General features: G+C 42.9%; 1 protein-coding gene across 4 annotated transcripts in view; it reads right to left on the reverse strand.

Annotated features, from left to right (window-relative positions):
- Nucleotides 1-443: 443 nt before the first annotated feature.
- The window catches only part of LOC139656526 (regulating synaptic membrane exocytosis protein 1-like), a 69,011-nt gene continuing 42,187 nt past the window's right edge, over nt 444-27,267 (reverse strand). Inside the window, exons 6-37 of one of the 4 annotated variants that reach the window (XM_071534133.1) lie at nt 26,169-26,209; nt 25,066-25,176; nt 24,368-24,467; nt 24,000-24,123; nt 23,836-23,892; nt 23,405-23,451; nt 23,065-23,171; nt 22,792-22,922; nt 22,315-22,486; nt 21,629-21,782; nt 21,332-21,367; nt 19,668-19,821; nt 18,556-18,672; nt 17,909-17,971; nt 17,267-17,344; nt 15,878-15,997; nt 14,875-14,964; nt 14,114-14,191; nt 13,561-13,626; nt 12,938-12,955; nt 12,512-12,661; nt 11,790-11,896; nt 11,595-11,624; nt 10,856-10,959; nt 10,304-10,464; nt 9,713-9,868; nt 6,397-6,614; nt 2,847-2,991; nt 1,852-1,964; nt 1,427-1,528; nt 1,021-1,160; nt 444-662 (exon numbers count right to left, since the gene is read on the reverse strand). In XM_071534133.1, the coding sequence (XP_071390234.1) occupies nt 444-662; nt 1,021-1,160; nt 1,427-1,528; nt 1,852-1,964; nt 2,847-2,991; nt 6,397-6,614; nt 9,713-9,868; nt 10,304-10,464; nt 10,856-10,959; nt 11,595-11,624; nt 11,790-11,896; nt 12,512-12,661; nt 12,938-12,955; nt 13,561-13,626; nt 14,114-14,191; nt 14,875-14,964; nt 15,878-15,997; nt 17,267-17,344; nt 17,909-17,971; nt 18,556-18,672; nt 19,668-19,821; nt 21,332-21,367; nt 21,629-21,782; nt 22,315-22,486; nt 22,792-22,922; nt 23,065-23,171; nt 23,405-23,451; nt 23,836-23,892; nt 24,000-24,123; nt 24,368-24,467; nt 25,066-25,176; nt 26,169-26,209 (3,509 nt within the window). Of the gene's footprint in view, nt 663-1,020; nt 1,161-1,426; nt 1,529-1,851; nt 1,965-2,846; nt 2,992-6,396; nt 6,615-8,014; nt 8,035-9,712; nt 9,869-10,036; nt 10,073-10,299; nt 10,465-10,855; nt 10,960-11,594; nt 11,625-11,789; nt 11,897-12,511; nt 12,662-12,937; nt 12,956-13,560; nt 13,627-14,113; nt 14,192-14,874; nt 14,965-15,877; nt 15,998-17,266; nt 17,345-17,908; nt 17,972-18,555; nt 18,673-19,667; nt 19,822-21,331; nt 21,368-21,628; nt 21,783-22,314; nt 22,487-22,791; nt 22,923-23,064; nt 23,172-23,404; nt 23,452-23,835; nt 23,893-23,999; nt 24,124-24,367; nt 24,468-25,065; nt 25,177-26,168; nt 26,210-27,267 lie in introns of those variants that run through there. The other 3 variants (XM_071534135.1, XM_071534134.1, XM_071534137.1) reach the window with 3 other exon arrangements.

A 27,267-nucleotide genomic window follows, 5' to 3' on the forward strand; every position in this document is an offset into this window, starting at 1 on the left:
GCAGGTGTGGAGGGTGATTACCTCTGTCTCGAGTCCATACATTCCGACGCTTACATACATTTCTTTGTTATTGTTGATTCAGTTAAAAACCACCCTGCTTCATTTGATACTCACTCTCTAACACGTGCCGCTCGTCTTCCCGCCTCTCGTCTCGAGAGCAGTGTTACCTACTGCATGTTGTCTATTGACAGCCCTAGTTCTTCAATATAAACAGAGAAAAACTATGAGATTTGTCTTTGAATGGAAATGAAACATCGAAACGTAGCGCTCTCTAGAACAGACAAAATTAAACGCGACAGGAGTGATTGTCAGATCTCAACAAAGCTTTCTCATTGTGACTCTGTTTCTGATTGTTGTTGTTCTACATTTCCGCCATTTTTGTTTTTCTCTACAGTACGTTCATGAGTTTGTTATTCGCTAAGCGGTGTAGTTCTATTGGTCCACTAGGATCGGACCCCAGGGGGTCCAGAGGAGCTGTCAAGTGACGACTGGGAAGCCCGTCGCGTTAGGGAGGCTAGTGTCGGATCCACCAAGGAGGACGGTGGGAACAACTTGTACCAACCAATTACTGTGCTTGATAAGTCCAGTTCCTCCAATAGGATTTGTGCAACTCCCATGAAGCTTTTATGGTCCATGCGGCCGTAGTCTCCCCATACAATCACCTGAAGGCAGAGCGCAAGGCGAAGACTTAGTGCATCCCGACAAAATCAATACCAATCAAATTAAATAGTAGTTCACTTTCTCCTTCCTAAACTTATTATATTGGTATGAATTAGGAATAAGCATGTTACTTTTGGTGGCAAATGACTAAGAAAGTCCATATGGGTAAGAAAATGGACACAAAATAAGGCTTCTCTGCTTATTTTACATAATTTTTTTTACAAAGCCTACAGGTGAAACGTTGTCTCTTCAGTTTGCCGAGCTGTACATTTGAAACATGCAAAATAAATCAATCAAGATACATTTTTGAGAGTGTTGATATACCTTTTTTTGATGGCAAGAAATACATCTTCCACTCACCTGTAAGACTTTACCCTGTGGGCTTTCCTCAAATAGCAGTGCTTGCTGGTACAGTGGGTCGAGTGTTTTCCGTGCAATCTTGGTTTTCTTTTTGGCTACGTACGCTCCATTATTCAGCAGATAGACCTTGACATATGGAGCTGAAGGCAGAGACAAAACAATAAAAAAGCCATTAGTGGGGAACAAAGATGCTCACCAATATAATCTAAATCAGATCTCACAGCTGGTAATATCTTTATGGGAAGCCACCGCACAGACAGAGCTTCGATTATGCCTATCTGCTGGATTTCACTGGCTATGGTTGTATATTATATATTAATGTGTACTGTGTATATGACTGAATGGCTGAAATGAGCCCAGTGTGAATAGTTGCTCTCTAGTATCTCAAGCTAGATCTAGTCTTTACCAGGGAGGGATTTGGATCCTGGCTTTTGTACGAGTCCGCGGGCTCGGATGACTTCCACCTCCAGCTGACCCTTCTTGTCCATCATACCGATCTGGATGTCACCTGGGAAACAGCAGAGCAACGAGACGATTGGCTTTTAATTGGCTTTAACAGCAAGCAGGAAGAGACCAATGTTACCATGAAAGCAGTAAGGCAGGAATTGAGATCTTAGAGGGTAGGAAGGAAAGTGTGATGGGGTTAGTTACAGTTAGGAAGAATGTTGAAGAGAAGAGAAGAGAAGAGAAGAGAAGAGAAGAGAAGAGAAGAGAAGAGAAGAGAAGAGACGAGACGAGACGAGACGAGACGAGACGAGACGAGACGAGATGAGAAGAGAGCTAGTAAACTGATTATAACAATTATAAAAAAAACAACAACTAATAACTTACCTATGGCGGGTGTCGCCAGTGTTTGCCTGCCCACTAACTGCGCCGGACCCAAGCCATCCAGGAAGTCACTGAACTGACTGTTGGCTCCCAGATTCACTCCAGAGAAGATCAAACTGAAACACAACACAAAACATATTAAAAAAATTTGACAAAAATGACAAAAATGACCAGTAGCATAATGAAAACTTCAGGGAGGTCAAAGAGAAGTCAACATAAAGAAAGGGGGGAGTGGGGGGGTTAAAGGTGTTTTTTTATTTTTTATTTGTGCCAATCGTCTAAGTTGCCCCTCTCCTTTACATTATTCCTGGTGATGTCCACACAGTCAGTGTAGTTGGAAATATCACGGCTCGATTTCCTCCCTTCAGAAGAAGCCGTTTGCTGCCATTCATTCTTGTGTAGTATGAAAAACAACTTCCACAGACTTGAAAATTGCCCGAGCGAGATAATCCATCACCGTAAACATGAAGCCTTAATTTGGTTTTGTCAGAGTTTCTGTTTTATCATTATTTCCCCGAGTTGCCCGGGTTGAGTGTTTTCATAACGGTGCGGGCATTACATTACGCTCTGTTTACCGTCAATCATCTGACATATGCTGGAAGAAATGGAAGTCTCCGCCAAGAAATAATCCCTCAAAATATATGACACCTTACAAACTTTATTGTCACATCCATGTCTTCTTATTTGGGGCATTTTTGTTAGGCAGGACAGCAGTTAATTTCCAACTAGGTTTTCCAACGCTGTAAAGTTTGCGTTTTGTACAACAACGAAAAACAAGTAAATGTAAAAAAAAATCGAATTAACCTACACATTGCATTGCAAAATAATTGGGGGAAATGTAAACTAGACTTAGACAGAAGCAAATGGGCATTAACTCTAAATGACACCGGTATTCTCCTTTAAGAACGACACGCCACTATAGAAATAATAATAAAGCATGGAGACACAGTATGCAGACAAGAGGAGTGATGAAAACAGGAAGACTGTGGTTTACTGACTTCCCCTCAGAGTTGTAGCTGTTCATGCTGCCGTTGTTGGACTCTCTGCTGGGCTGGCGGCTCATGTTCCTGGTCAGCTCCACTGCCATGCCCGTCTCTGTGCTCCGCTGGATGGGTGCGCCCTTCTCCTTCTTACTCTTCCCCTCTGGATGGAGGAAAGAAATGAAAAAGTACATTTACTCAAGTACTGTACTGGCACTTTACTTGGGTAGTTCCATTTTGTGAGACTTTATACTTTTACTCCACTACATTTATCTGATGGCTGAAGTTACTAGTTACTTTGCAGAATAAGGTTTTACATGCAAAACATATGATAAGCTCATAAAATATATGCTGCATTGTTAGAGTGCAAACTTCCCAACAGTATATGGAGCAGTTAGACCTACAACATTAAAATACTTCTTACAGGTTAATGCATCAATAAATTAACACTATGAAAGGGACCGTACTTTTGTACTACTTCAGTACATTTTACTGCTAATACTTCTATACTTTTATTTAAGGAAACTCTTGAATGGAAAACTTTTACTTTTAATTAAGTATTTTTCCATTGTGGTATTTCTACTTTTACGTAAGTAAAGGTTTTGAGTGCTTTTTCCACCACTGCATGCAGACGCTGTTACACAATCACATTTTTACAACAGTCACCTTTATTTACCCAGGGAAGACTGTCTGACTGCAAAAACTCTTTTTCAGCATCGCCCTGTGTCACACTCAGTCAGTTTCACAGTTTTACACCTACAGCTGCCCAGTACAGCCATTCTCATCGACTCTTGGGCCCCTGAGCATTCCCACAACCAGTTGGAGGTTAATTACCTTGCTCAAGGGCACTCACTCATATTTTCCAGGTCTGTTCGGGGATTTGCGAAAAACAACCTTCTGGTTCAAGTCCACTTCTCTGACCTTTAGGGCAACTGCTGCCCCATGAAATGTTTACTCTAGCATTGTGCAGGAAATAGAACATTACAGAGTGCAAGTACGACTTCTTTCACCCCTTTTTGTAGTTGGGAAACAAATGATATGAATGAGATGAATGGGCCGATTTTCAGAACTCTTGCATCAATGGACTAGTGCCTTTTTTCATTTTAAACCACTCCCTAGTGGACAGAGGAAGTAGAAAACCACAAGATAGCCTACAGATCCAGTGAAGGACTCTGTGAAGTCTCTGTCTGAAGCACGGCCAAAGTCGCGCCCATGCCCTCCCGACTCTCTCCCTCCAGTAATCAGTAGTAAACAGGAAATTGTTGGGTAAGAAAAACAGTCCGAACACTGTGACATCTTGAACCAGGGTATGTCCACCTTCTGACTCATCATAATATCCCTTGGCACATATGGCGCAAAGGGAAAAGAGAAAGAGAAAGAGAAAGGGGTGGATGTATCCTGACAGTGGGATTTCAGAGTCATCATTGTGTTCCAGGAGTTTTGAAAGTATGGAAAGAAAAGGAGGTGGATGGAGGAAAGAACAAAATGTTGCTCTGAAAATGTGACTCCTCTATATCTTTCCGTCCAGCAGGTGAGGTGACCCAGAGGTAGGCTGTGAGTCCTTATGTCTCGACCCAAAACACCATGCCATTCGGTTTATTTAAAATACAGATGTAGTAGCATATTAAGCAGAAAGACTGTAAAAGTAGTAAAAAGTAAACAGACTAGTAAAAAGACTCAAAACAGCCTGTAGCGATTTACCTAACATACCGCATAAATATTTATTTTGTAATCATACTGACAACAAATCTTAAAAACTCAAACGCAGGTCTCCCTTACCTCCTTTCGCTTTCATCCATCATGAACAGCAAGGTTTTCCACTATTGGGGCTGATCTCAGCGCTATCCCTCCTTCCTCTCATGTCTCTCTCTCTTCCCTCCATCAGGGAGAGAGGGCGAGAGACCCCCCCTAGGCCCACTGTTCTCTAATAGCTTTTTATGTCTGCTACAAAGAGGGGGAGTACAGTGTTGGGCTTTCATCATGACTCTCACTCCCCCCCTACGGTAAGACTAGCCTAAATGGGAGCAAGACTCTGTTCTATGACTGGAAGCGGGGTTACAAGGGGCTCTCAGCTGCTGAGGAAACATTCTTTGAAACTCTCTGAAACTTATGATTCGGTTGTTTGTTTTTATGACTAGCACTGGGGTAGTGGAGCTTTTTTTCTGTTTTTTTTTTTGTTTTTTTTATGGAGCAAAAAGGATGTGCATATCTGCACTTTGTGGTGCTTTGGTACACTCCCCTCCTCAGGTCAAATCCTTGGCATACCCCACAATCTTCTGCATGTGCAACACAGTCTCATAAGATTTTGTGAAATGAGCACAAACTCTGAAACATAGATTATATGTTGTGGACATGATTATGTGAACCTTCCAGTCTTCCGCCACTAAAGGATTAATTGACAATACCACAAAGTGGATTATGTGAAAATAACACAATATTTTCACCTGTTCATCGTGTGAAAAGCTTAGTTAAAGGTTAAGTTTTGGCAAGTAAAACAAATTTGTTAGGTTAGGGTTTTGGTTATGGTTAAATAAGAAACTTTCCCATGAAATTAAAAACTTGCAGTACCAAACTTTGTGGTATGAGTTAAGAATTGAACCCGGGTCAGCGGACTTGAAAGCAAACATATAAGCCTATCCACCAATGTCAAACTCCTGCCTGTTTTTAGTCATGTCTCCTCCACATAATCCTTTTGTGGTGGGGAAGCATATTTCTCTGACTTCTCGTGCAAATTTCTGATCATGATCTGATAGACCAAAGTTCATACTCTATGCAAGAGTGCAGTGCGTGTGTTCTGTTAATATTACCTAGCCACACTTCTGGCTCATGCCAAGAGGTCTGGAAAATCATGTTAGAGAAAGTGGGATAACATGACCTTATGGAGCATTAGGTTGCAATTTGATTGGCTAGGGTAGAATAAGTTCTCAATTGCTACAATGCTACCTAGCCTGCTAAATTACACCGACCTACATAAAAATGGATGAAAACTGATCCGAGACTTCAGTGAGATGTCTTTACAGTTTCTCAGCTTGAAAACTCTACTGAACAAGGGTGGAGGAAGACACTAAAATAGCCGAAGAAGAATATTCTATTATCTTTACAACTCCAGACACCTTTATTGGTTCGGAAAAAGGGTGGAGCCTCCTTGAAACTCAATTCTCCCTTGATGAAGTCTACATCATGGTACAGTGGTGAGTTTGTTTCTATCTAGCTATATATTGGCAGCTATCTTACTATACCAACCTTCTTGGTTGTTTCTCTAACATTATATAAGTGAGAACCAGTGAAGACCTCCACCCAAACAAAATTTGATTTGTTTGAATTATGACAATAACCCACAGCACCACTGCCATTTTGGAACTTTTGTTAGACCTTTTCCAGACCTCTTGGCGTAAGCCAGATCTGTGGCTATGTGAAATTACTTTCCTGTTTAACATTCTTCCTCAGATTGAATTGGTGGTTTTGCAGTATTACTGCAGTAGACTATTAGGCGCTACATTCACATCACCCATCACCAGTGGGTTACACCAATCTATAACAACATCTGAGAGTTGCCACAGTTACTCACCAGGGCCGCTTATCTGTGAGGTGCTGCGACTGCGGCGGTTGCCAACGATGGCCACCACCCGTGCGCTGAGGCTGGAGCGCCGCTTCTTGCTTCCGCCACCCACTGTGCCCAGCGCCGTGTCTGATTGGCTGCCGTCTGTGCGCTCCTGGGTGTAGATCTCACCGCTCACACTGGAGCTCTTCAACATGCTGCGGCCCGCCGACGCTCGCATCTGCCGACTGGAGACGGAAAGAGGAGGAGGGCGAGAGAAGAGGGTGGGCGGTGAGGGAGCTTTAACCTGGCATGATGGTGCTGGAATGTCACTGTTGAGCTCTCTGTAACTTCCATTATACTGTACCTTCACTTTAACAGTACAAAACAAAGCAGTGTTGTTGACAAAAGGTGGGCAGACTGGGGGAATGATGACGATCGTAACATTTCACATTGGCTGGGGTTGAGGAATGACTTATCGTTTAATGATACAGCATGCAACTCCAATAACAGATGAATAAACACTGATGATTCCAAACAGGGAAATGCTAACACAGGTGAGAATCAGAGTCAGAGTCACAAAAATGATGATGATGATGATGAGAAATACTGGATTATTATACCTAATAACTACAAACTCAATAACTACAATATCAATGATTAGTGGTAGCAGTCCATGGCTGCCATTAATATTACAATGTCTCTCATTCTCATGTATTAAAGTTTCTTCTCCTAAAACAAGCTGCTATACAGGGGCAGATGCTGCTCAGCGCTCTCTGGTGCCTCCTAGGGGTTCGGAGGAGCTGCCGCATGTCCATCCCCTCAGAGGGGGTCAGGGTGCTGCAGGACAGCCTGGCTATGCTGCCCCTGTCCCCCATAACCTCTGTCCCCTCCAGGCCCAGGACATCCACAGACCGGTGGCCCGGGGGAACCGGGGACCGGCCGGGGAGGGGGAGGGTGGTCTGGGGCCGCTCCTCCGACCCCTGCAGGGGAGTGAGGGAAGGGCGGGCGGCGGAGGGGTAGGATGGCAGGGGAGAATCCAGCTCGGGACGATGGAGGGGGTCCAGGCAGTCACGGCACAGGACGCATGCAAGGAGGGATCTTAGACATGCACTGAGAACCACACAAAAATGAAAATATGACAACACTTGAAACAAAATGCAAAATGATTTGCATTTATGTATAGCGTGTGATATTATATTCATATAGTATATCGCTGTTTTGGGGTGAAAACCTTGTGACTTGGGTGTTTTTCATTTTTTAAGCTGAATTTAAACTACCTATCCTAGGGCCCATGAAACCAACTCAAAATCCATTTTGTTTCATTTATTGGAAAAATGCATGGATATCAATGGGAATTTTTTTTTTTTTTTTTTTTTTTTTTTGAAAGGTTAACTTTTTTGAGACACAAGGTTTTCATATTAACAGCATACTGAATACACACAAGATACATACAGATGCTGAATAAACACAAACAAAGAAGCAAGTGATTTATAAGTGTATTAATTGAAATTGATTATGAGGAGATGTGCATTAAACAACAAAGAAAACGTGTAAGACAAAGGGAAAAAGGTCAATGAAGAGGTAAGAAGGGTTTGGTGTGTCAGTGTCGCCCCAGGTGTCTGCTCCTCTGTATGTATCCAGTCACTTCCATAAAGTATCAGCAAACTGACCTGAAGCAGACTGGAAAGCATCCACAGAATACAGATATAAATATCCCACTCTGGCTAAAAAACTGACCTGAAGCCAGTCCTTGCACATCAATGGATTACTAATTCATATTCCAATCTCCCTAAAAACTGACCCCTAGCCGGTCAGAGCCCATGAATAATAGATAAGTCACATTATGAGCCTTCTAAAACTGACTGAATGAACATGCCATTTTTATAAATGGTCACTGACTCCATTGTCTGGTCTTTGAATTCTGCCTCTGTGATTTCATTGTGAGTCTGATCACAGAAACATACTCCCCACCGCCTAATAACTGACCTGAAGCCAGCCAGAGGAACACTTTCCACCTCATTCTCCTCTCTCTTTCTCTTTCTTTCTTTCACACACAAACACGCAAACGCACATGCACACACACTTCCTCTTGCACTCTGTTTCTCTCTGTCTTTCTCTTTTACACTCTCTCTACTGCTCTTTCTCTACCTCTCTCTCTCTCTCTCTCTCTCAGGTCAGACTCTAGAAAGTATGTCAAAGGCCGAGGGGCTGTGCTTTTATAACGCTCTATTTGGATTGATCTGTGGTAAGGCCATAAAGAACGGGGCCCTTTCTCTCCTCCTCCCAGACCTCAATACATTAGCCAGCTAATAAGCTGCACTACATCACCACCTGGCCCACTGAGGAGCACTCCGATAGGGTCGTTTGTCCATGTCAGCACTCTGCAACTGGTCAGCTGAGGGGAGGGGGAGGTGGGCGAGGGCAAGAGGATGTGTTATAAGTGTGTGTGTGTGTGTGTGTGTGTGTGTGTGTGTGTGTGTGTGTGTGTGAAGAGAAAGAGTTAAGTCTGCATGTATGTGCTACAGATGCACTGTAGAGCACGGCTTTTATAGTTGTGGATTTTTCATTAGTTTTTATTTTTATCTAGTATTCAACTTCATATTCATATTTTCACTTCACTTCGTATTTCAATTTCAGCGTAGTTGTAGTTACTTTTCAATGTGGGTTTGATAGTATTAGTTCAGTTTTTATTTTTTTTTAACTGTTTTAGTTTTAGTTTAGTTAGTTATTTTAGTTTCAGTACTAGTTTTAGTATTTTTGTTTTGACTGTTTTCTAACACCTAGTTTCCATCTTAGTTTTGGTTTGAATTTACAGTAACAACCTTACTGTAGACCCATAGCAGGAATACAGTATGAGTATTTTGATTGGTGGTGAGGCGGTGAGGATGATGATGCACTCCAATGTTTTGGGAAACATAGATTAGTAATTGCTACTTCTAGCAATTAGTAACAAAATGAGACACAGGGTCAAAAATCTAATCAATTGATTCCTTGCACCCAGATATTCCCATGTGAATAAACTAACAGTGCTAAGGGAACTCCTTGGTTGCTGTTGCTTGACAGAGTTGCTGCCCCTCAAAATGCATAGGGGCACCACCCTCCAACTAGAGGATCCAGGTTCAACATCCATGTTGGTAAGCACCCGCCCTGCTGAAGAGTCCTTGAGCAAGACACTGAATCCCTACCAGCTCCAGAGTGAAACTAAAAGTATTTTCCTTCAGAGATCAATAAGGAATCGCTTTGTAATTACTATCATTAAAAAGTTTCCTTGTGTGTCGCTGGGGGTTTGGGGATTCTATCATGGCGATAGTGGATTTACCATTTGGGATCTATTGATCTTTACCTGGACTCCCTTGTGTCTCCGGTCACAGTGTGTCTCCTGCGCTTCAACTCCTCAGAGAAACGCCTCTTCCCTGCCGCCCTCCTCCTCTCCTCCTCCGTACCGTTCACCCCCCACGAGATCCTCCTGTCCTTTTTCTCCTCCTCTAACGACTTGGATCTGAGTTCAGTTTGTTTTCATTTCCCCATTATGTGTGTGTTCATGTGTACGTATGTAATGTGTGTATGTGTGTGTGTGTGTGTGTGTGTGTGTGCATAGAGGAGACAGAGCATGCAGAAGGACAGAAACATGCAGCGGATGGCATGCAGAAACAAAGAAAAGACACACAGTCTGATTAGCATGCGTGAGACAAGAACCGATAATCTCCACCACCCTTGTTCTTTAGTTTCCTTTCAGATTTTGTGTTTGTAAGATTTCTACAACCCAAATATTACACTTATTTAAAAAAAAAATGTGTTAACTGTCTGTATGTAAATGGGTGATTGTAGTAAAAAGAAAATATATCTATCAGTGTCTGGATTGATTGAAACCCACTGCCCAATGAGAGCGCCCTAACCTTTTGACGGAACACATGATTAGCCAATGAGGACTGACCTGAGTCGTCCCCTGGGTCGTTCTGATTGGATAGACATGTAGCTGGTGCTACTGAGGCGGGAGGCACTGCTGGCGCGGGAGAGGGCCGACATGTCACTCATATCACTGTCTGACGATCTGGCCGACATGTTGTCGCTGCTACGCCTCTGTTCTGCATACATCTGTGGAGAGAGACGGGCAGTTGGGGAAACGGAGAGAGGGAGAGACGATGATGATTTTGCTCAAATCCAGTCATTCGTTAGAGAGAGAGAGTAAACAGACAGCTACTAAAATTGAGATAACACAAATACGGGGTGTAGTGAATGCAAAATCTATATTGTCAATCAAGGGGAATATGGAGGAAGGACTGTGTTAGAAGAATAGAGGTGCAAAGCTCAATGCAGAATGGCTATTTTTTACATGTCTGCTCTGTTGTCCACACTGCACAGTTCCAGGATTGGCATAAATGGGTTGCAAGGCCCGCCCAGTATGACTCAGATTAGTTTGGTTTGGTTCGGTTAATTAGGCAATATGATAAAAATAACATAGATGAATGGAGGAATGGATGCTGACCTCCCGTTTGGTCTTGAGGTCCGTCTCAGGGTCGTGGGAGGCTGAAGGCCGGTAGGAATGTACTTTCATATGCAACTGTCGGGCTCGCTCCTCTACTGCAAGAGCTGAGAGAGAGAGAGAGAGAGAGAAAGGAGAGAGAGAAAGAGAGAGAGAGAGAAAGGAGAGAGAAAGAGAGTTAAAGAAAATCAGACAGGAACGAGAAATAAGAAACATCACTGTGTCCCAAAGAGAGGCTACAGGGAGTGTCCAGAGGATGCAGGCGCTGGTTCCTAACACTAGGTGGAGCATGCTGTGCACTGACAGTACATCAGCTGTCTATCTAATGGGTGCTTAGAGGTGCAGAAGTACTGAGAATCAGACAAATAGCATTTCTGAAGTACTGAGAATCAAACAAATAGCATTTGCCTGTGGGTGGGGTTTACCACATTGGGACAAGTCAGACAGTGACAGGTAAGTTGTTACTCATAGAAACGTATACCAAACTAACTTTCAATTTATTTCCTGTGATTGTCTACTATTATTATTACTATTGCTATTACTGCACTCGTATAGTAATATGTGGCAAACCGCACCCATCTGGCACCTAAGCTAAAACAAGCTCGAAAAAGTATTTCCAAATGCTGTTTGACCCAGGAATATAGGGGATACAGTGATCGTAATAGCTGTTATTAGCACATGATTTGTGGCAAATGCACAGGTAAAGTACTGTAAAATGATACTTATGTGGTTATAGAATTACCTTTTTCACCAGCTTTATTATCTACATGTTCTTCGTGTGCATGGAGGTTTAGTAACAGAATGGGGGATACGATGTGAGGGAAAGAAAGAGAGAACAGTAAAGAAGAGTGGTGAAATGAGACAGAAATGAGTCATATCATCTGTTTAGCTATACTGTCAGGACACACACACATACACACATGCTGTATACTCATACCTTGCTCTATGCTGCTGCTTTTTGCAGGAAGTTGCGGCAGCTGCCTGCCCCTGCGACCTGACGAGGGAGTCCCCATTGGAGGGGAGGGGCTGCCATGGGGGTGTGCTCTGACATATAGAAACACAAAGAGATGGGAAAGCAGAAACAACAATATATTACTATAAATCTATTCATTGCAATTGAAATGAAGCCCAAAACTGAACCATAGAAGTAGGAAAGTGATGGCCAGCATTACAGGTCATACATATGGGAGAGGTACGGATCAAAAGGAGTAAAGGAGGTGCCACTGAGTGTGTTTACACATGCATATGAAGTATTCCAGTATTTGTACATATCCCAATTACTGTCATAAGTGGTTTATATACAGTATATCTTCATATCTAGAGCTTCATATCTGATTCCAATTCCGTTTTTTTATGCATAATGCCTATTAGCATGGAAACAGAACTTAGATGGACAGCATAAATCAATAGTAAAACAGTATAAGATGAACAGTAGAACCAGTATAGTATCCCTTGCTAATGTTTGGATATCTGACTTCTAATAATCGGGATATGAGCTCATTTTGGGATATGATGTTTAAATGTGGCAGCTGTTGAACGGAATACTTCCCAAATAGTATCACAATGTTAATGTGCATATTAGGGCACTCAGTGTAATAGAAAGGAAACAAGCACAAAGCCAGGTAAAGGAGGAGGCATAGTGTTGGCAGGAGCATGCACCTGTCCGGCCGTGGCGAGTTAGGGCAGGACCCGGCCAGGCCCGTCTGGCCAAAGGGCCTCAGCGGGCCCCCTCTCCCCCTACTGCCCCTCAGGATAGAGGTGGGTTGCATACGACTGCCATCAACAGGCAGACACAAGGAAACAAAAAAAAAAAAGAAAACAAAAACGCAACCTTGTGAAAACAGCAAAATTAATACAAATGGAAATCATATAAGAAATGATGCATGAGTTATTAGGTGCCCAGGAGGAGCAGCTGGGTTTGCTTGTGAGTTTGTGTGTAACGCTTTTTGCTATGTGCACTGTTTAGGGGAATTACAGTATGCGCTGTTTATGTTATGTAGAGCCCCAGAAGTCCTGCATGAGGGAAATACAGTGTGAGCTTGTACATCAGGCAGTACGGTAGAAGCAGTACACAAGCATAGAAGTCACACAAGCATCAACCAACTGGAGGCTGGTGCGCTGTTCATCCACATACCAGGAAGTAGCTTGATGATTTTCTAACTGTAGTGGCTAAGTCAAACATGAATTTAATATTTTGTCCAGTTATTCCACCTCATAATTTTGGTGGTAGAGTTTTAAAGTCAATGTAGTTTCACTCACTGCAATTATGCACACCCCCCACCCGACCATCTAGAAGTGCTAGTCCGCTTGTATCATGTATGCATGGAATCAAACTAAAAGAAATCATAACAGACAAGGAGAAACAAAAAGGCCTTATGGACAAAATAGGAGTGTGTAAACCAAACGAACGCAGGTCAACCTCATCACACAACAGAAACAATTACCAGAGTGGATTGTGTTTAAAAATGTGTTTCTTCATAGCGTTATTTGTGTTGGTCAGCTAACATTCAAGGCTAGATACTGTGCAAACTGCAACTGAACATCAATATTCCAGATTTGACAACTAGTGACAGATAGATGGATATCAACCCTCCGGTGAGAAGAGAAGAGGAGAGTGAATGATGGTGTGAGAGATGAGCTGAGTGAGTGAGTGAGTGAGTGAGTGAGTGAGTGAGTGAGTGAGTGAATGAATGAATGATCGATCTTACCTGTCCCCCTCCAGGCCTTTCTTGCTGCCTCTTTGACAGTTCGGCCTGGCTGCATTGCTAGACTGCCTGTCATGGCAAACAGGAACCACACAGAGAGACAGGAAGGAAAAAAACAAAAAACACAAAATGGAGGATGGCAAACCAGAATGGCACAACTGAAAACTGAATATTGACTGACATGTTGGATATAAAATGCTTATGACTGAAACTTTGATCCTGATCGTTTGTAAAAGCAAATAACTAAGTATTGCACACTGCATATACACTGCATAATACACCGAGCCAGAAAAGTGAGAAGATTCTTCACAATGGAGGGAGAGTGGCAGAAAGACCAAGCGCAACAGAAAAGAGGTATTACACAGCCTTAGACCACAAGTAGATACAGGAAAAGGAAAAGAAATCTACCAGCCATCATCTACTGGATAAGCTCTAGTCTACAGCATAGGGCTTTGACATGGAGGGGGGGGTTTGGTCAGGAAGGTCGTAGCAGGGAAGCAGAGCTGTAGCGCAAGTTCCAAAAGGTGGCAACAGCAGGAGGGGGCGGGCCTGGTACCTGTCTTCCTCAGGAGAGACATGTTCTACTAAGATCCTGGGGCTGGGGGGTGTCCTGCGGGGCAAAGAGTTGGTGCACCTAGAGGGGCGCAGGGCCGGGGAACAGCAGCGTCCCCAGTTTAGGAACACCAGGGAAAGGTAGTTGGTGAGTCACGGGACAGTCCAGGGTGTGAAATTGTAAATTTTGGCTTGGTAAAACATTGGAGAAGTACTAGTCTGCCTTAAAAGTACAAAGTACCAGGTTTCACTGTCAGCGGAGGCGTGAATATGTTTGGGCCGGTGTGAAATATATAGCATTGAACACTGCTGGCTCATTTTTGCTCATTGAAATGAGAGAGATGTCAATGATCCCACATTCTAAATAGCAGGTAGATGTTTTGCTCTGCAAAATATCCAATGGCAAAATCATTCATGTATGGATGGGACGCAAGACATGAACTGGAGTGACAATGTGGCATCCTAAATCCAAAATGTAGGATGGTTCAATCAAGCAGCTGTACTGTATAGCCAGAAAATAGTTGAAAGCAATTGAGTTGAAATAGAGTTGAAAGCTGTGAGTGAAAACAATTTTAAGTTATGTGCATGGATTTATGTGCGTATGTGTATGGTAGCTTTTTGTCTCCTTATAGATCCTTAAACTATGTTGAACCGCTAATATTTGAATCCTGTGTACTTTCTAATTGAACTCAGTGGATGAAAGTATTCTATTAATAGTGTGTGTGTGGATGTGTGTTTGTGTGCACACGTGTGTATTAGATATACCTGTCTCTGTCAGGGGAGTGGAAGTTGGTGTCTGGTCTCAGACAGGTGGTACTGGCACTCCTCACTCTGTCCAACGATGGCTGCAGGTCGCTGCACCACCACAACATGGCAGCAGAGAGAGAGAGAGAGACACAGAGACACAGAGAGATAGACAGACAGACAGAGGATGAAAGATAAGATGTGAGAAAGGAGAGATTGTGTATAAGGTGAGAGAATGAGAACAAAAGAGGAACAAAAAAGAGGAAACAAGAAAATTCAGGTAAAGGAGGATAATGAGAGGTAATATTAAAGAGAGGTAGAGAAATGAGGGAGAGGGAGGGAGAGACAAAGAGAGAGAATAAAGAAGGCCATCAGACAGCGCAGTAACATGTAAGGGCTGTGATGCTATATCTCCATTTATCATAGCCAGTCAGTCCTCGCGGCCATACAGTGCGAGTCCACTCAAATGGAAGGTTGGTGAGTTGCCATGGGAACCAGGTCTAAGTGGAAGAGGGGACCGCTTGTAAGTGTGTGAGTGAGAGAGTGAATGAGTGTGTACCAACATGAGAGGAGGAGAGTAGCCCTCTTTTTGTTTTCTGTGCTGCCAAAATTCACATTAACTCTCCGCTGTGTGTTTTGCTGGCAGCTGTACGTCTGTCATTTGTCATGTCATGTTGTTTTGTGACAACAGTTACTTTCAATGTCGTAACCAACAGATGGTTGGCTCACCGCCCATCGCATGACATTGCACATAATGTTTGCAGGTCAAATGCCTTGCACGAATGGCAACAAGGCTTTAGGAGTTTAGTGTTTGTTTAATGCAGTGCATTTGCCAGTACATGTTTAAGCCTCTGCTACGCATTATCACCCGCAGAGAAAGGAAAGGTTTTGTTGGCGTGGGACGGGGAGGAGATGACGGCTGTTCATGGTGGGTGTGGATCCGCTGGGAGGTGGGGGGGGTGGGGGGGTGGGAGTGGAGGCGGGGTGGCGTCGGGTGTGAAGTGGGTATGTTGGTACATCTTACCTAACCGTGACCTCATCAGTGAACCTGAGCACGCGGTGTGTAAGGACGCTACGAGGCATGGTGCTGCCCCCTTCCTGCCTGCGGGGCGGCTTGCTCTTTAGGCATGCAGGAAGGGTGGAGCTACAGGCCCAGAGCCCCGCCCATGCCAGGCAGGAAGGACCCGCGTGCAGGAAGGCAAAGGAAAACAAAAAAATGACACATGCAAACAACAGAAATAAGCAGAGACAAAAAAAAGTGGGGAAACTGAAACCGAGTAGACTTCATGCAAATGATCAAGGGAGATAAAAAAAAAAGAAACATTTACATGTTGCAGCAATATAAAATAGGTTTTCCCCTGGGCATCTAGTATGTAAAACCCCAAAGAAAATCCAGATTTGATAGAAAAGCCGATCCACTCCATCTTAATTTCCCAACTAAAGACATTCAGAATTTACGTGAATGTCCAATCATGAGGGAGGATTCTCATGAAAATGGAGAAAATATAAGACAGGACCCACTCTTCCTTTGCACCTTAGATTTGAAATTTGCCTGATTGCAAGATGCTTGTGATTGCTGGACCAAAACCACATGGGGTAAATTACTAAAAGAAAGCATCAGATCTACAGCATCCTGTCTGTGACCTCAGAGAGAGAGAAATTCATTATGTAACGGTATAGAGATAGCTCCTCTCTCCCCCCTCTCTGTGGATTGACCCCACACACTACAGCTGGACGTATATAGGGAGATTACATGTAATGCTGATTATATAACACAATCTAAAGATCTAAAGCCTTTGAGACGGCACGTGGCGGGGAAACCATCCTAGATCTATTGAAAAAAAAATATATATATATCCATAGGAGTGCCATAAAATGGATTAGAGCAGAACAGAGCACAATCTAGTGAAATACAAGGATTGGTCTATCTATCCAGTGGTTATGCAGACGAGGAATGGGGCATTACAGTAAATCTGGCTGATGATGATGATGTCTTTGTAATGCTGGTTTAATAGTACTCAGAAAAAGAAAAACAATCTAATGTCTCTAATGAGAGGAGAGAAAGAGAATGCTAACATATCAGTATACTCTGATGTGATTTGGTGCAAATTATGATGCCAGGATCAACATTAGCGATTAGCGTGTTAAAGGAACGCATGATATAGAGGGGGGAAAAAAAACAGCACATGTCATTTGGTTAGTCAAAGCGGCAGCAAAGACAATGCAACTTGGCACACAGTCAGACCATAGCAAGCACAAGCAGCACAACGCTCAGTGAGACATATGGGCATTTATTGCGTTGAGAGAACTGCGCTTCAACGTAATGGCCCACCAACTCCACGAATGAGTCTGGGGAAACTGGATAGGAGCAGAAAAGGAAAACGCAAGGATGCCTTTTGTGCTGCAAGCTTACCTGTAAATGTCTTTATGGATACCGTTTACTAACAGGGGCATTTTGGGGGGGAGTGTGTTGCTGTATCTACCTACACCCCTGGTGGTGTGAGTGTAGATCATGCACGCAAAGAAAGGAAAAAAGTGGGGAAAAATATACAGCCACTATGAGTAAACACGTCAAATGCAAAATAAAATTCATCAAAAGAGATTTGCCGTCTTTGAGGTCAGCCACTGAGCGGTTCCCTAATCCTCTCACAGAATGATCAGTGTGGTGTGTTTTTTATGAGACAGCATTTAGTGATAGACAGTAGAGAATGCCTTCCTTTGTGTCTGACATGAATTTATGGGTGTGTGCTACAACTCCTCGACGCTGAGTGTTTGAAATATGATGTGACACTTTCAATTTTCTGTTCATGCAGTTGCACAAAAGCAGACATACACCATATACTGAGTTAGAACAGCTATAACAATAAACATTCATTACGATAAACACACTCTCTCTTTGCATCCATTGGAAATATCAACTTTAAGTGTGTTAAAATGGAGTTGTTAAAGTATAGTGAGGATGGAAAGGATGATAAAATGGCATCTAGTATAAAATAAAGCTGACTGCTGGTTGTTGTAGTTGTCTTTTTTTTTTCTTTTTTCTTTTTTTTTTTACCTGTTTGTGTGCAGGCACTCGGCACTCCCGCCCCGGATAGACCTGTGCATCTCCAGGACCTCACTGTCATTGCCATGACGATGGGTGAACCAATCAAAAACAACCCGAAAAACACAACAGAAGAGGATGGCAACTCAGACAAGCAAGTGGGTTATGAATGAGAGAAACCAAGAAATCATGATTCTGAGATTTCAGTAAAGTCTGCATTCAACAGTACAGAATGATATAACAAATTTAGTATGTTGCAATGACTGTTGTTTTAGACTGTTAGTAGTATTAGTAGAAATTAGTACTATAGTATCACAATACACACACTCTGCTTAACAGAAACAAGATTAAAGCTTTTTAAAATATAATAATTTAACAACAAAGCCATTAGGGTCAGTAAATATTACATTTTGAAGATGAAATCAAGGTCCCATAACTACATTTTTAACTTTATTCATGCCTGATGAAAACTAGTTGTGGTCAAAACATTGCTGAATGAACCACTGAGAGAGCATTAATCCAGTGTGCTTGCAGCTTGTTCTATTTCACTAGATATTTTATTCTCAGTATTACTACTATGACACACCCTTAACTTCCCAGCCACAGAGTCCCTCCCCACCCCCCTGAAGATCCCCAGCGTTTCCCCAGGAACAGGTTACCTGTCCTCAGAGTACTCGTAGTCCGAGTCGCCGGAGCGCTGGTGCTCCAAGTGGGGGTCATGGTACCGGGAGGGCGAGTGGGAGTGGTGGCGGTTCTGGTGGATCCCATCCAGACTCCTAATGAAATCAGAAAATCAATCTCATGAATGTATGAACATGTAACAACACATATAAATATACATCTATATATACAGTCCTGTGCAAAAGTCTTAGGCATATGTCAAAGAAATCCATAAAATGAAGATGCTTTCAAAACTAATGAAATGAAAAGTTTCTGAATATCAAAAATTTACAATAAACAGCAGTCTACTGACACACTAACGCAGAAAACAAGTAAACATCTAAGACTTCTAAGAAATTTATATAAAAAATCTAGGGTGCCTTAAACTTTTGCACAGTATTGTATATATATATATATATATATATCTATACATGCAGATGTGGAGCAGAGTGAAGAGAAAACAGAAAAAAACCCTAGTAAGGGACACACAAGGCATGTGAGTCTTTCTTTTTTTTCTATAGATACAAATCTTGATTCGCAGTTAGAAATTCAATCCGGGAAAGATATCTCTGAGCAGGTCAGTTATTCAATATGATTGCGCTCACTTTTGATTTGATCTGATACGATTCAATACAATATGATTTGATTTGATTCAGGCTAAGAGTTGTTATGGCATTCGTATTTTGACTCTGGTTAGGACTGATGTGGTATTCAACATTAGCCATCTATGAAACAGAGAATTCAATGTCAGCATGATAATGTCACTAGCATTATACTGTATAGCCAAGTATAGGCAAGGCACCTACAAAATAACTGACACATATTACTGTGACACATAATGATATTTCTCTGGAGCTTGATAAAATTAATTAGCTTCTCAATTCCCTTATATTTTACACTCTTTTAGCAGTGGGGAAATTAGGCCTCCTGCTAGAAATATGAAAATCTTCCATTACAACCCAACAAAAAGAGCAGGAGCAAATGGCATCACTATACAATCTCAATGGTGTATATGTGTTGTTGTAGGAAAGGTAAAGCTTTTAGACATACACACACACACACACACACACACACGATACATGGTAACATTGAGAGGTTAGGTTATGCTGACCTCTGCATGGGCACGTGTGCGGGCCGTGACCGGGCCCGGCAGGAGTCTTCTCGGTGAGGAGACACCGAGCGGGACCGGTGCTGGACCGGCCGCTGCTGCTCAGGCACAGCCAGGGTGCTGCTCCGCTCTCTCTCCCTGGAGTTACGCTCTGCACCTGCACTCCAGACACACACACATACACATCCAGTATGCACACACATACACATGGACAAAGGCACACATACACAAGCCAAATTCACACACACACACACACACACACACACACACACACACACACACACACACACACACACATCCAGGCATTAGTTGCATGTCCTCTGTTGGGGGTTCACCAGTTGTGAGCAAGGGCCCACACCCAGTGGACCCTCTGTCCAGGTCATGTTGGTGTGGTGCCACCAACTACCATTACAGCTCTAGTCTACTCAAGCCAGTGTAGATGCCTGGGATCCCTGCTGCATTCTCTCTCAGACTGTAGAACATCGCATTAGGATGTTTTACAGGGGCAAATGACCAGCTAGCTAATAGGTTAGCTAGTCAGGTAAGCTAGCCTGAGTAGCTGACTGTTTCTGCGATGTCTCTCTCAGACCTGGGGTAAGCAGTATTTGCAATTCTTAGCGTTTGTTTTAAGCTGCATGAAGTACCAGATAATAAAAGAGAAAAGGTGAGAGTTTGATCCCCATGGGGATATTGAAGTGAAGATAAAGATACAGAACCATATTGGCTTGATAGAATTCTTTCTATGTTGATGACTGAAACATTTACAGGTTAGCAGTTTACAGATCTACCAATTTACAGCTTATATGCAGGGTGAGCAAATGTGCATTGTTGGCTCTCCACATTAGAGCACATGTGCAATTTTTTGGGTGTGTGAGATCGGGAGCTGAGTGCAGGGTTTGCATCAAGACAAGAAAGGAAAGTATATAAAATTTACATTCAAATAATTTCCTGATTGTCTTCACTTTACATTCATTGAATTTCCCTATGTGGCAAACCCCACCCATCCGGCACTTAAATAGGCCAAAACAAACCATTATTTGCAAATATTTGACCCAGGTCTGATCTCTATTGAGAGAAGATTAGCCAAAGCAGAAACAGGCAAGCAACAAAGCAGTTGTAGTGGTTCAATTAGCCAAAATAACACACAAATTCAGCTTGTATATGCAGAGTGTCCTCCCACTGAAGTAAGCAACTTCCGGGCTAGACTAGACGCATGCAGGAGAATGGCAGGAGAGTTAGTGGAATGGCTGTGAACTGACCCTACAGTCTATCATGCACTCGGTGCTTCAAGTGGCTCTACTCTACTGTTTCTATGGCCCAGCAGAGGAGGAGAAACTGTTCACTGCAGCCTCAGTGAAGTATAATATTAGGCTGTAGCAGTATAAGGTTAGTACAATACAGTGCAATTCAAAATCTGCAGTCCAATAGCGATATGATGAATTGCAAAAGTCTCTGGACTGTTGTTTTTAGCTGATACAGCAGAGAATAATTATTTTAATTTGGATGCAATTTATTATAGAAAGCATGTTGGCACTGAGGCCAGGAAGAGAGGGAGAAACAGCAAGAAGTTTTCTTTGCTCTCTCACCCAGTGCTGGACACCTAGGCTACTACAAGGTGATGTTCAGTAACCATGCCCCCCACCCACCTTTAGTCACTACCATCAAACCATCATCAAACTCTGTATCAATGATGCGATGAGACCCTGCACATTGGCGAACACACACACACACACACACACACACACACACATACGGTACACGGTAAGGTTGAGAGGTTCCGTTTGCAGTTGCGATCTGTCTCCCACACAGAGAGACAAGTTCACAGAAAGTTAGAAAGTTCAGCAAAGCATAGTCTATATTGGGGTCTCACACACACACACATAGGTGCACAAACAAGCCTATATGTAAGGATTAAATTGCACACACACACACATATATATACACACACATGCACACAGACATACTCTGTAGTTTCTTGCTGGGGCTGTCTCCATGGACGTGTCTGCGTGGGAGGTAGGGGGAGGGCTGGGGCAGAGGTAGAGAGGACACGTCATGGGTCTGGAGCTTATACCAGTGAGGCATGTCGTCCAGCAGAGCCGTCTCCAACTCTATCAGGATCTGGGGGAGGAAAGAGAAGGAGATGGGGAGGAGCAGATGAGCAAGGAAAAGAGAAGCAGATTTGAAGCAGGGTGGCGGATCTATTGTGGATCTGCATTAATTACGGTGTCTGTGTTTAAAGAGAGAAATGCAAAAATATTGCAAATCATTCTTAGCATTAGCTTTAATCTGTTTGTGAGTACCAGATGGGAGGGATTTACTGCATATAAGGACAATTCAGACAGAGTGATAGAGTGACAGAGAAGTATACTAAAGTTACTTTCAAATACTTTCCTGTCATTGTATTGTCCAATATGGCAAATCACACCCATCTGGTACATAAAACCCTTACAGTAGGCCAGGTAGGCTAAAACTAAGATATAGTCCAGTTAGCACTACTATGAAATAAAAGTCATTTAGGTGTAAAAGCTCAAACACAGCAGTGTATGAGTCTGCAAATTCAACCTCCCCTTCATGGTTAATGGACCTCAGTAAACTCAAACAATCCATAAGTGAATGTGTAAATACTATTTGGCCTGAGTGTGTCTCCCACCTCTCCCAGGAAGTCGCTCTCTTCCTCCTGCACCCTGGGCTGGTCCCAGACAGTGATCTCCAACATGCGCTCTCGGAAGTCCCGCCGGTGGACATGGGAATAGAGGAAGGTCTGGTTCCACTTGGGCTCAGCACTCTTCTTCACTGTCTTGGTCCGCCGCTTACTCTTATCACTAGAACGGAGGCTTGAAAAGGTTAGATTACAAGGAGGAAGCATGTTTCTGAACATAATCTCAAGAGTCAGTATGCATTCAAAAAAGCATTATGGTAGAATTAGGGTAGGAAAGATGTTGGAATTCGGCATGCTGCAAGTTAGAACAATGAGATCAAACAGATGGATATTCACTTGATAACTTGCTGCTAGTTGGACGCTCTTTTAATGTAGCAATTACTGATTCACTGTCTCCTGTGAAATAGACCTAAAAGAAAATAAAAACAGTGATCCATTCAATACAGATATCAACACCCCAGCCCTTACCTCCTATCAGGCAGGAAGTACATCTTGACGTAGGGGTTTCGAGGTCGTCCGTCCGGTCGGGGCGGCAGGTCTATGGCTTGAAGGACATTGACGATCAGCTGATGGCCCACTTTGTCGTACCACAGCTTCACCTGTAAAAAAAGGTAGATGTGTATGAGAGATTTTCTTGCAAAATTGATAACTTCTTATATCCATCTATCCATCCATCCACCCAAAAAGCCATCCTTCTACCCGTTTACATATTTTCCCACCATGCCTCCTTCAGGTACTCACAGAGAGCTGTCCGGGTAGTACCAGGGGCAGGTCTCGGAGGGTCCCAGGGCTGGTAGGGGACATCACTGATATGGAAGGACGGTCCATCTCAAAGGAGCTGGAGCCCGCTGAGGGAAGGAAAACACACAACAATAGTAGCTACTGGTCCTGAAATGTATCGACCTGGAAAAAGCAACTCGCAACTGCATGATGTTGTTCTGGAAAAAGCAAAACCAGTTCCAGAAATAGAGAGTGTACGTATTTTTTGATCTCTGATTTCTCTCCTAAAGCTACTTATATAAACATAAACACTGATAATAACAGTAAATTGCGAAAAAAGCAGGCCATCATAGACACTTACTAGATTCTAAAGGAGGGTGGGATGACTCTGGGATTCTTGGGGTGTCTCTGTGAAATAGGAGAGAGAAGCATTAGACTAAAGTCAAGACTGAACAAAGTGATAATCATTGCAGTTTATGTATACACATATATATATATATATATATATATTAGGATACATTCTTCAGTATACATTCGACTCTTGACAAATGACTGAGTACAAGACTCATGTCAACCAATAGTCGCATGGTATAAGAAGACCAAGCAGCTAAATGCGTACACATACACATATTAAACATAATGGGTTAGGGTTAAGGTTAGGGTTAGAGTAGAGGAGAAAGGGATAACTGGCGGAAAAAAAGGATTTGAGGGGTTCTCTTAAGTCTAAAGGGCTAGGATTTCAGGTAAGGCTTGAGGGGAAGGGGCTCCACCCATGAAATCACCACTACTTACTGATATGCTCTATACACTTTTCTCAAGAAGTTTTTGGATATAATTCGATGGATAGAGCTTTTAGATAAAGGAAGGAGACATATCGAAAGTGTCTGTGAGAAAAAATGAATACGATCACAGGTACTATCAAGAATATTATTACATAATATTAGCATTAATCTTACCCTATAGGTCTGGAAACAACAATTTCCACTTGAGGCTCAGCCTTGGATTCCAGAATGATGTTATACACTTCTTTCTTGGTTGCTCCCGGCAACGACTTCCCGTTCCACTGCAGTACCTCATCACCTTGAATCAAGATGGCCGACATACAGAATGATGATCCTGCCTGAGGCCTTATGGAACAACTGCATTTCACATTATATCTGATACCGAAGGCCAAAATGGCGGATGCTAATCGCAAACTGTAGCTTTTGACAGTCAGCTTCTTGGTGGAACCGGTTCTCAAACAAGAACCCATAAGGCTGCTGTTTGGAAATAATGTATTCAACTCATTCATTCATTCATTCATCTTCTCTTCCACGAAGCCCACCTGCTCGTAGGTGTCCCACAACATCCGCCAGGCTTCCTTTCTTGACTTTGGTGATGAAGGCCCCGAGTCTCCCTGTCTCTGTCATTTTCCCTCCTACCACCTGCACACAAAGGCGGAACAGGGGAATGGATAGAAACAAAAGTGCATATTGGGGGGTCCAAGAGCATTTTCCTGTTCTCTACAGGAAAGAGTAACAGACAATATTGTAGGCAGTTTGCTGCTTTGCCATACAGTTGTGGAATACTCAAACGGCATAATGTTTTTTGTCCACAATACACCACCATCCCTGCCACCCATGCACTCTTCACCTTTATAATTTCTTTACCCATTACACCACAACATATACAGTAAGTACAAAACATTATTAGAGGCAGAGGTCTCTTGAGTGCTGTTGACTTCAGAATCAAGTAAACCTGGGCGTGATTGTGTTTGCAAATAATGCTTACAGTATGGTTTGTTTTCATCTTCTAAGTTGCCAGATGGGTGGGGTTTGCCAAAAAGTATAGGCACTGGCAAGTATGAAAGTCAATCTAGCAACCTTTTTTTTCTGTTTGACAACTTGCTAACACTATCTGACTGGCATGTTCTCTGTATAAGCCCCACTCATCTGGTACTCTACAAAGGATAAAACAACCGCTAACAAATTATTTACAAGTTCGGTTTGACCCAGGTCGCTAACTGAGTGATTCCCTGCTCACCTTTAGGCCCAGAAGGGAGCCTGCCTCACGGGGCATGGCCGACCTCTTGCTCAGCGTGATGCGTCCAATCAGGTGATCACCCTCTTTGGACGGCTGCCACGTGACTGGATGCTACAGGGAGAGGAGACAGGGAGGACAGAGTGATGAAGAAAAGGAGGAATGCGGGAGGGAGAGAGGAAGTAAAGGAGGTGAGCAGGAAGAGATGGAACAGAGGAGAGAGTGAGGAAAGGTAGGAAAGCAGGGAGGGAGGATGTAAGGATGGGAAATGGGAGGGAGGGAAGAGAGGGGGAAAACGGGGGGTGAGGAGGAGGGAGGGAGGGTGAGAAGGAGGGAGGGAGGGATGGAGGAGATTAAGGAAGAGGGGAAAGTAGAGAGACAGTAAAGGCAGTGATTTGATCCCATCAAACAGAGAGAGAGGTTGGATGAAAAGAGATGAGAAGGGAGAATGGGGAATTGGCAAAAAGAAGAAGAGAGTAGAAAATGTAGCAGAGAGAGTGGCAGAGGATTGGAATTGAGAGAGCATAATAGGGGGAAAACAGAAATAGCAAACAAGGGGAAAGGAAAAATACGTGTTATAGAGTAATAATATTTTATATGAATCTGTGTTCTCGTGATAATGTTAATGTTACATAGTTTTTTGCTACTTCTGCTATGCTATGCAGGCTTTAATGGAGCAGTACAAGTCCTCCCTTTATTATAGCTGATTGTTTGTGAACATGATTGCTTTAATCCCTTTTATTTTACTGCACTTTTATTATTATTATTACTAGTAGTAGTAGTAGTAGCAGTAGTAGGAGTAGTAGTAGTGGTTCTATTAGTAGTAGTAGTGCTAGTAATATGGATGAATAAAAAAAAACAATTACAAATCAGAAACAACAGGTGGGTCCATACCCTGACACATGTATAGTCCAGTTACACACTGTACTATTTACACTCTGGCAAACAATACCCAGAGCACACCAGACAATAATCTGATCGACAGAATAATCTGCACTATAAAACAACTTAATCTGGTATGAATATATAGATGACGTACCGTGTGTGTGTGTGTGTGTGTGTGTGTGTGTGACGACCTGAATCTGTCACGTTTGGCTGAAACTTACATGCCACACTGCAGGATCTAGAGGATAGCAGTCCCAATCACCTGCAGAGAGAATCAGAGAGAGGGGGGTTAAAAAGGAAAGACGGGAAGGTTTACGACTTAAGGTTTTTAAGGTCTTAAGAATGATGCGAATAAATGACACAAAATTATGAGGGTTTCTACCATGGCCTTGATGTAAAATTCCATGGCTTTTCCATGACTTTATATGATTAAGTTAGAGTGCTTCCATGACTTGAAAACTGAGTCATTCCTAGTTTGTTAATGTTGGTTTTCAGCTCAGAAAATTGCTAAAGGTATAACCAGTCTGGTTTCTAGTACATTTGGTGTGGAGAAAAACAGATGAAAACCGCCATCTAATGCAGTTAATGTGTGAAACAAGTTGGGAAATCCATTTTGTTATGTTCCTCAAAATGCCATTACATCTCAGAAACAGAGGAGACACAGAGGAATGAGAGGAAGTTTTGTGAGAGAGGTATGGAAAAAGGGTGATGAAAGAATGGTCAGAGAAAGAGAGCGTAAAACAAACTTCATTCATAGTCAAATTAAATCAGTGCGCTCCAAGTTGGCCTGTCCAACACTCATGAGAGAGCCTGGCCAGGGACAGAGACACCACTGACTGTCAGCGCATCCCAGCTCTCATTAACACTGACAGATGGTCCGGTAGAGTGGAGGAACTAACTGGCCCAACATCAGACCAGAGCAGCCTGGGAGCTTCATGGCCACTACTCCACCGCAGGCCGTTTGATTGCCAGGATGGACGACGACAGCGCGCTGTCGACATCAGAGTGGGATTTTAAAGCCCTCGGGGGACTTTGGGGGACTTTAATCTGAAGGTAAAATAAGCGAAAAAGCGATGTGTCCCTGGTCCCGGCACAGCGCCAGGCACATGATCCAACTGAAGTTTGTAAGTATCTGGCAAATGTGAGCAGGAAGGGAGTGAATGGAGAGGTAAGTTTAAGTGTCATGGACTGTTGCCATTGGCTGGTTTGGGGAATTAAATCACATCTCTAACATGCAAAGTCCTTGGAGACGGCATTTTTATACACATGAAAGTAAAACTGAACTTGATGGCACAAAGAACATATCCACTGCTGTTCGTC

This window comes from Centroberyx affinis, unplaced genomic scaffold (assembly GCF_046629955.1).
Source record: "Centroberyx affinis isolate AG114_WGS23_722 - 3 ecotype Tasmania unplaced genomic scaffold, CSIRO-AGI_Caff_v1 ptg002491l_1, whole genome shotgun sequence".
NCBI lineage: Eukaryota > Metazoa > Chordata > Actinopteri > Beryciformes > Berycidae > Centroberyx > Centroberyx affinis.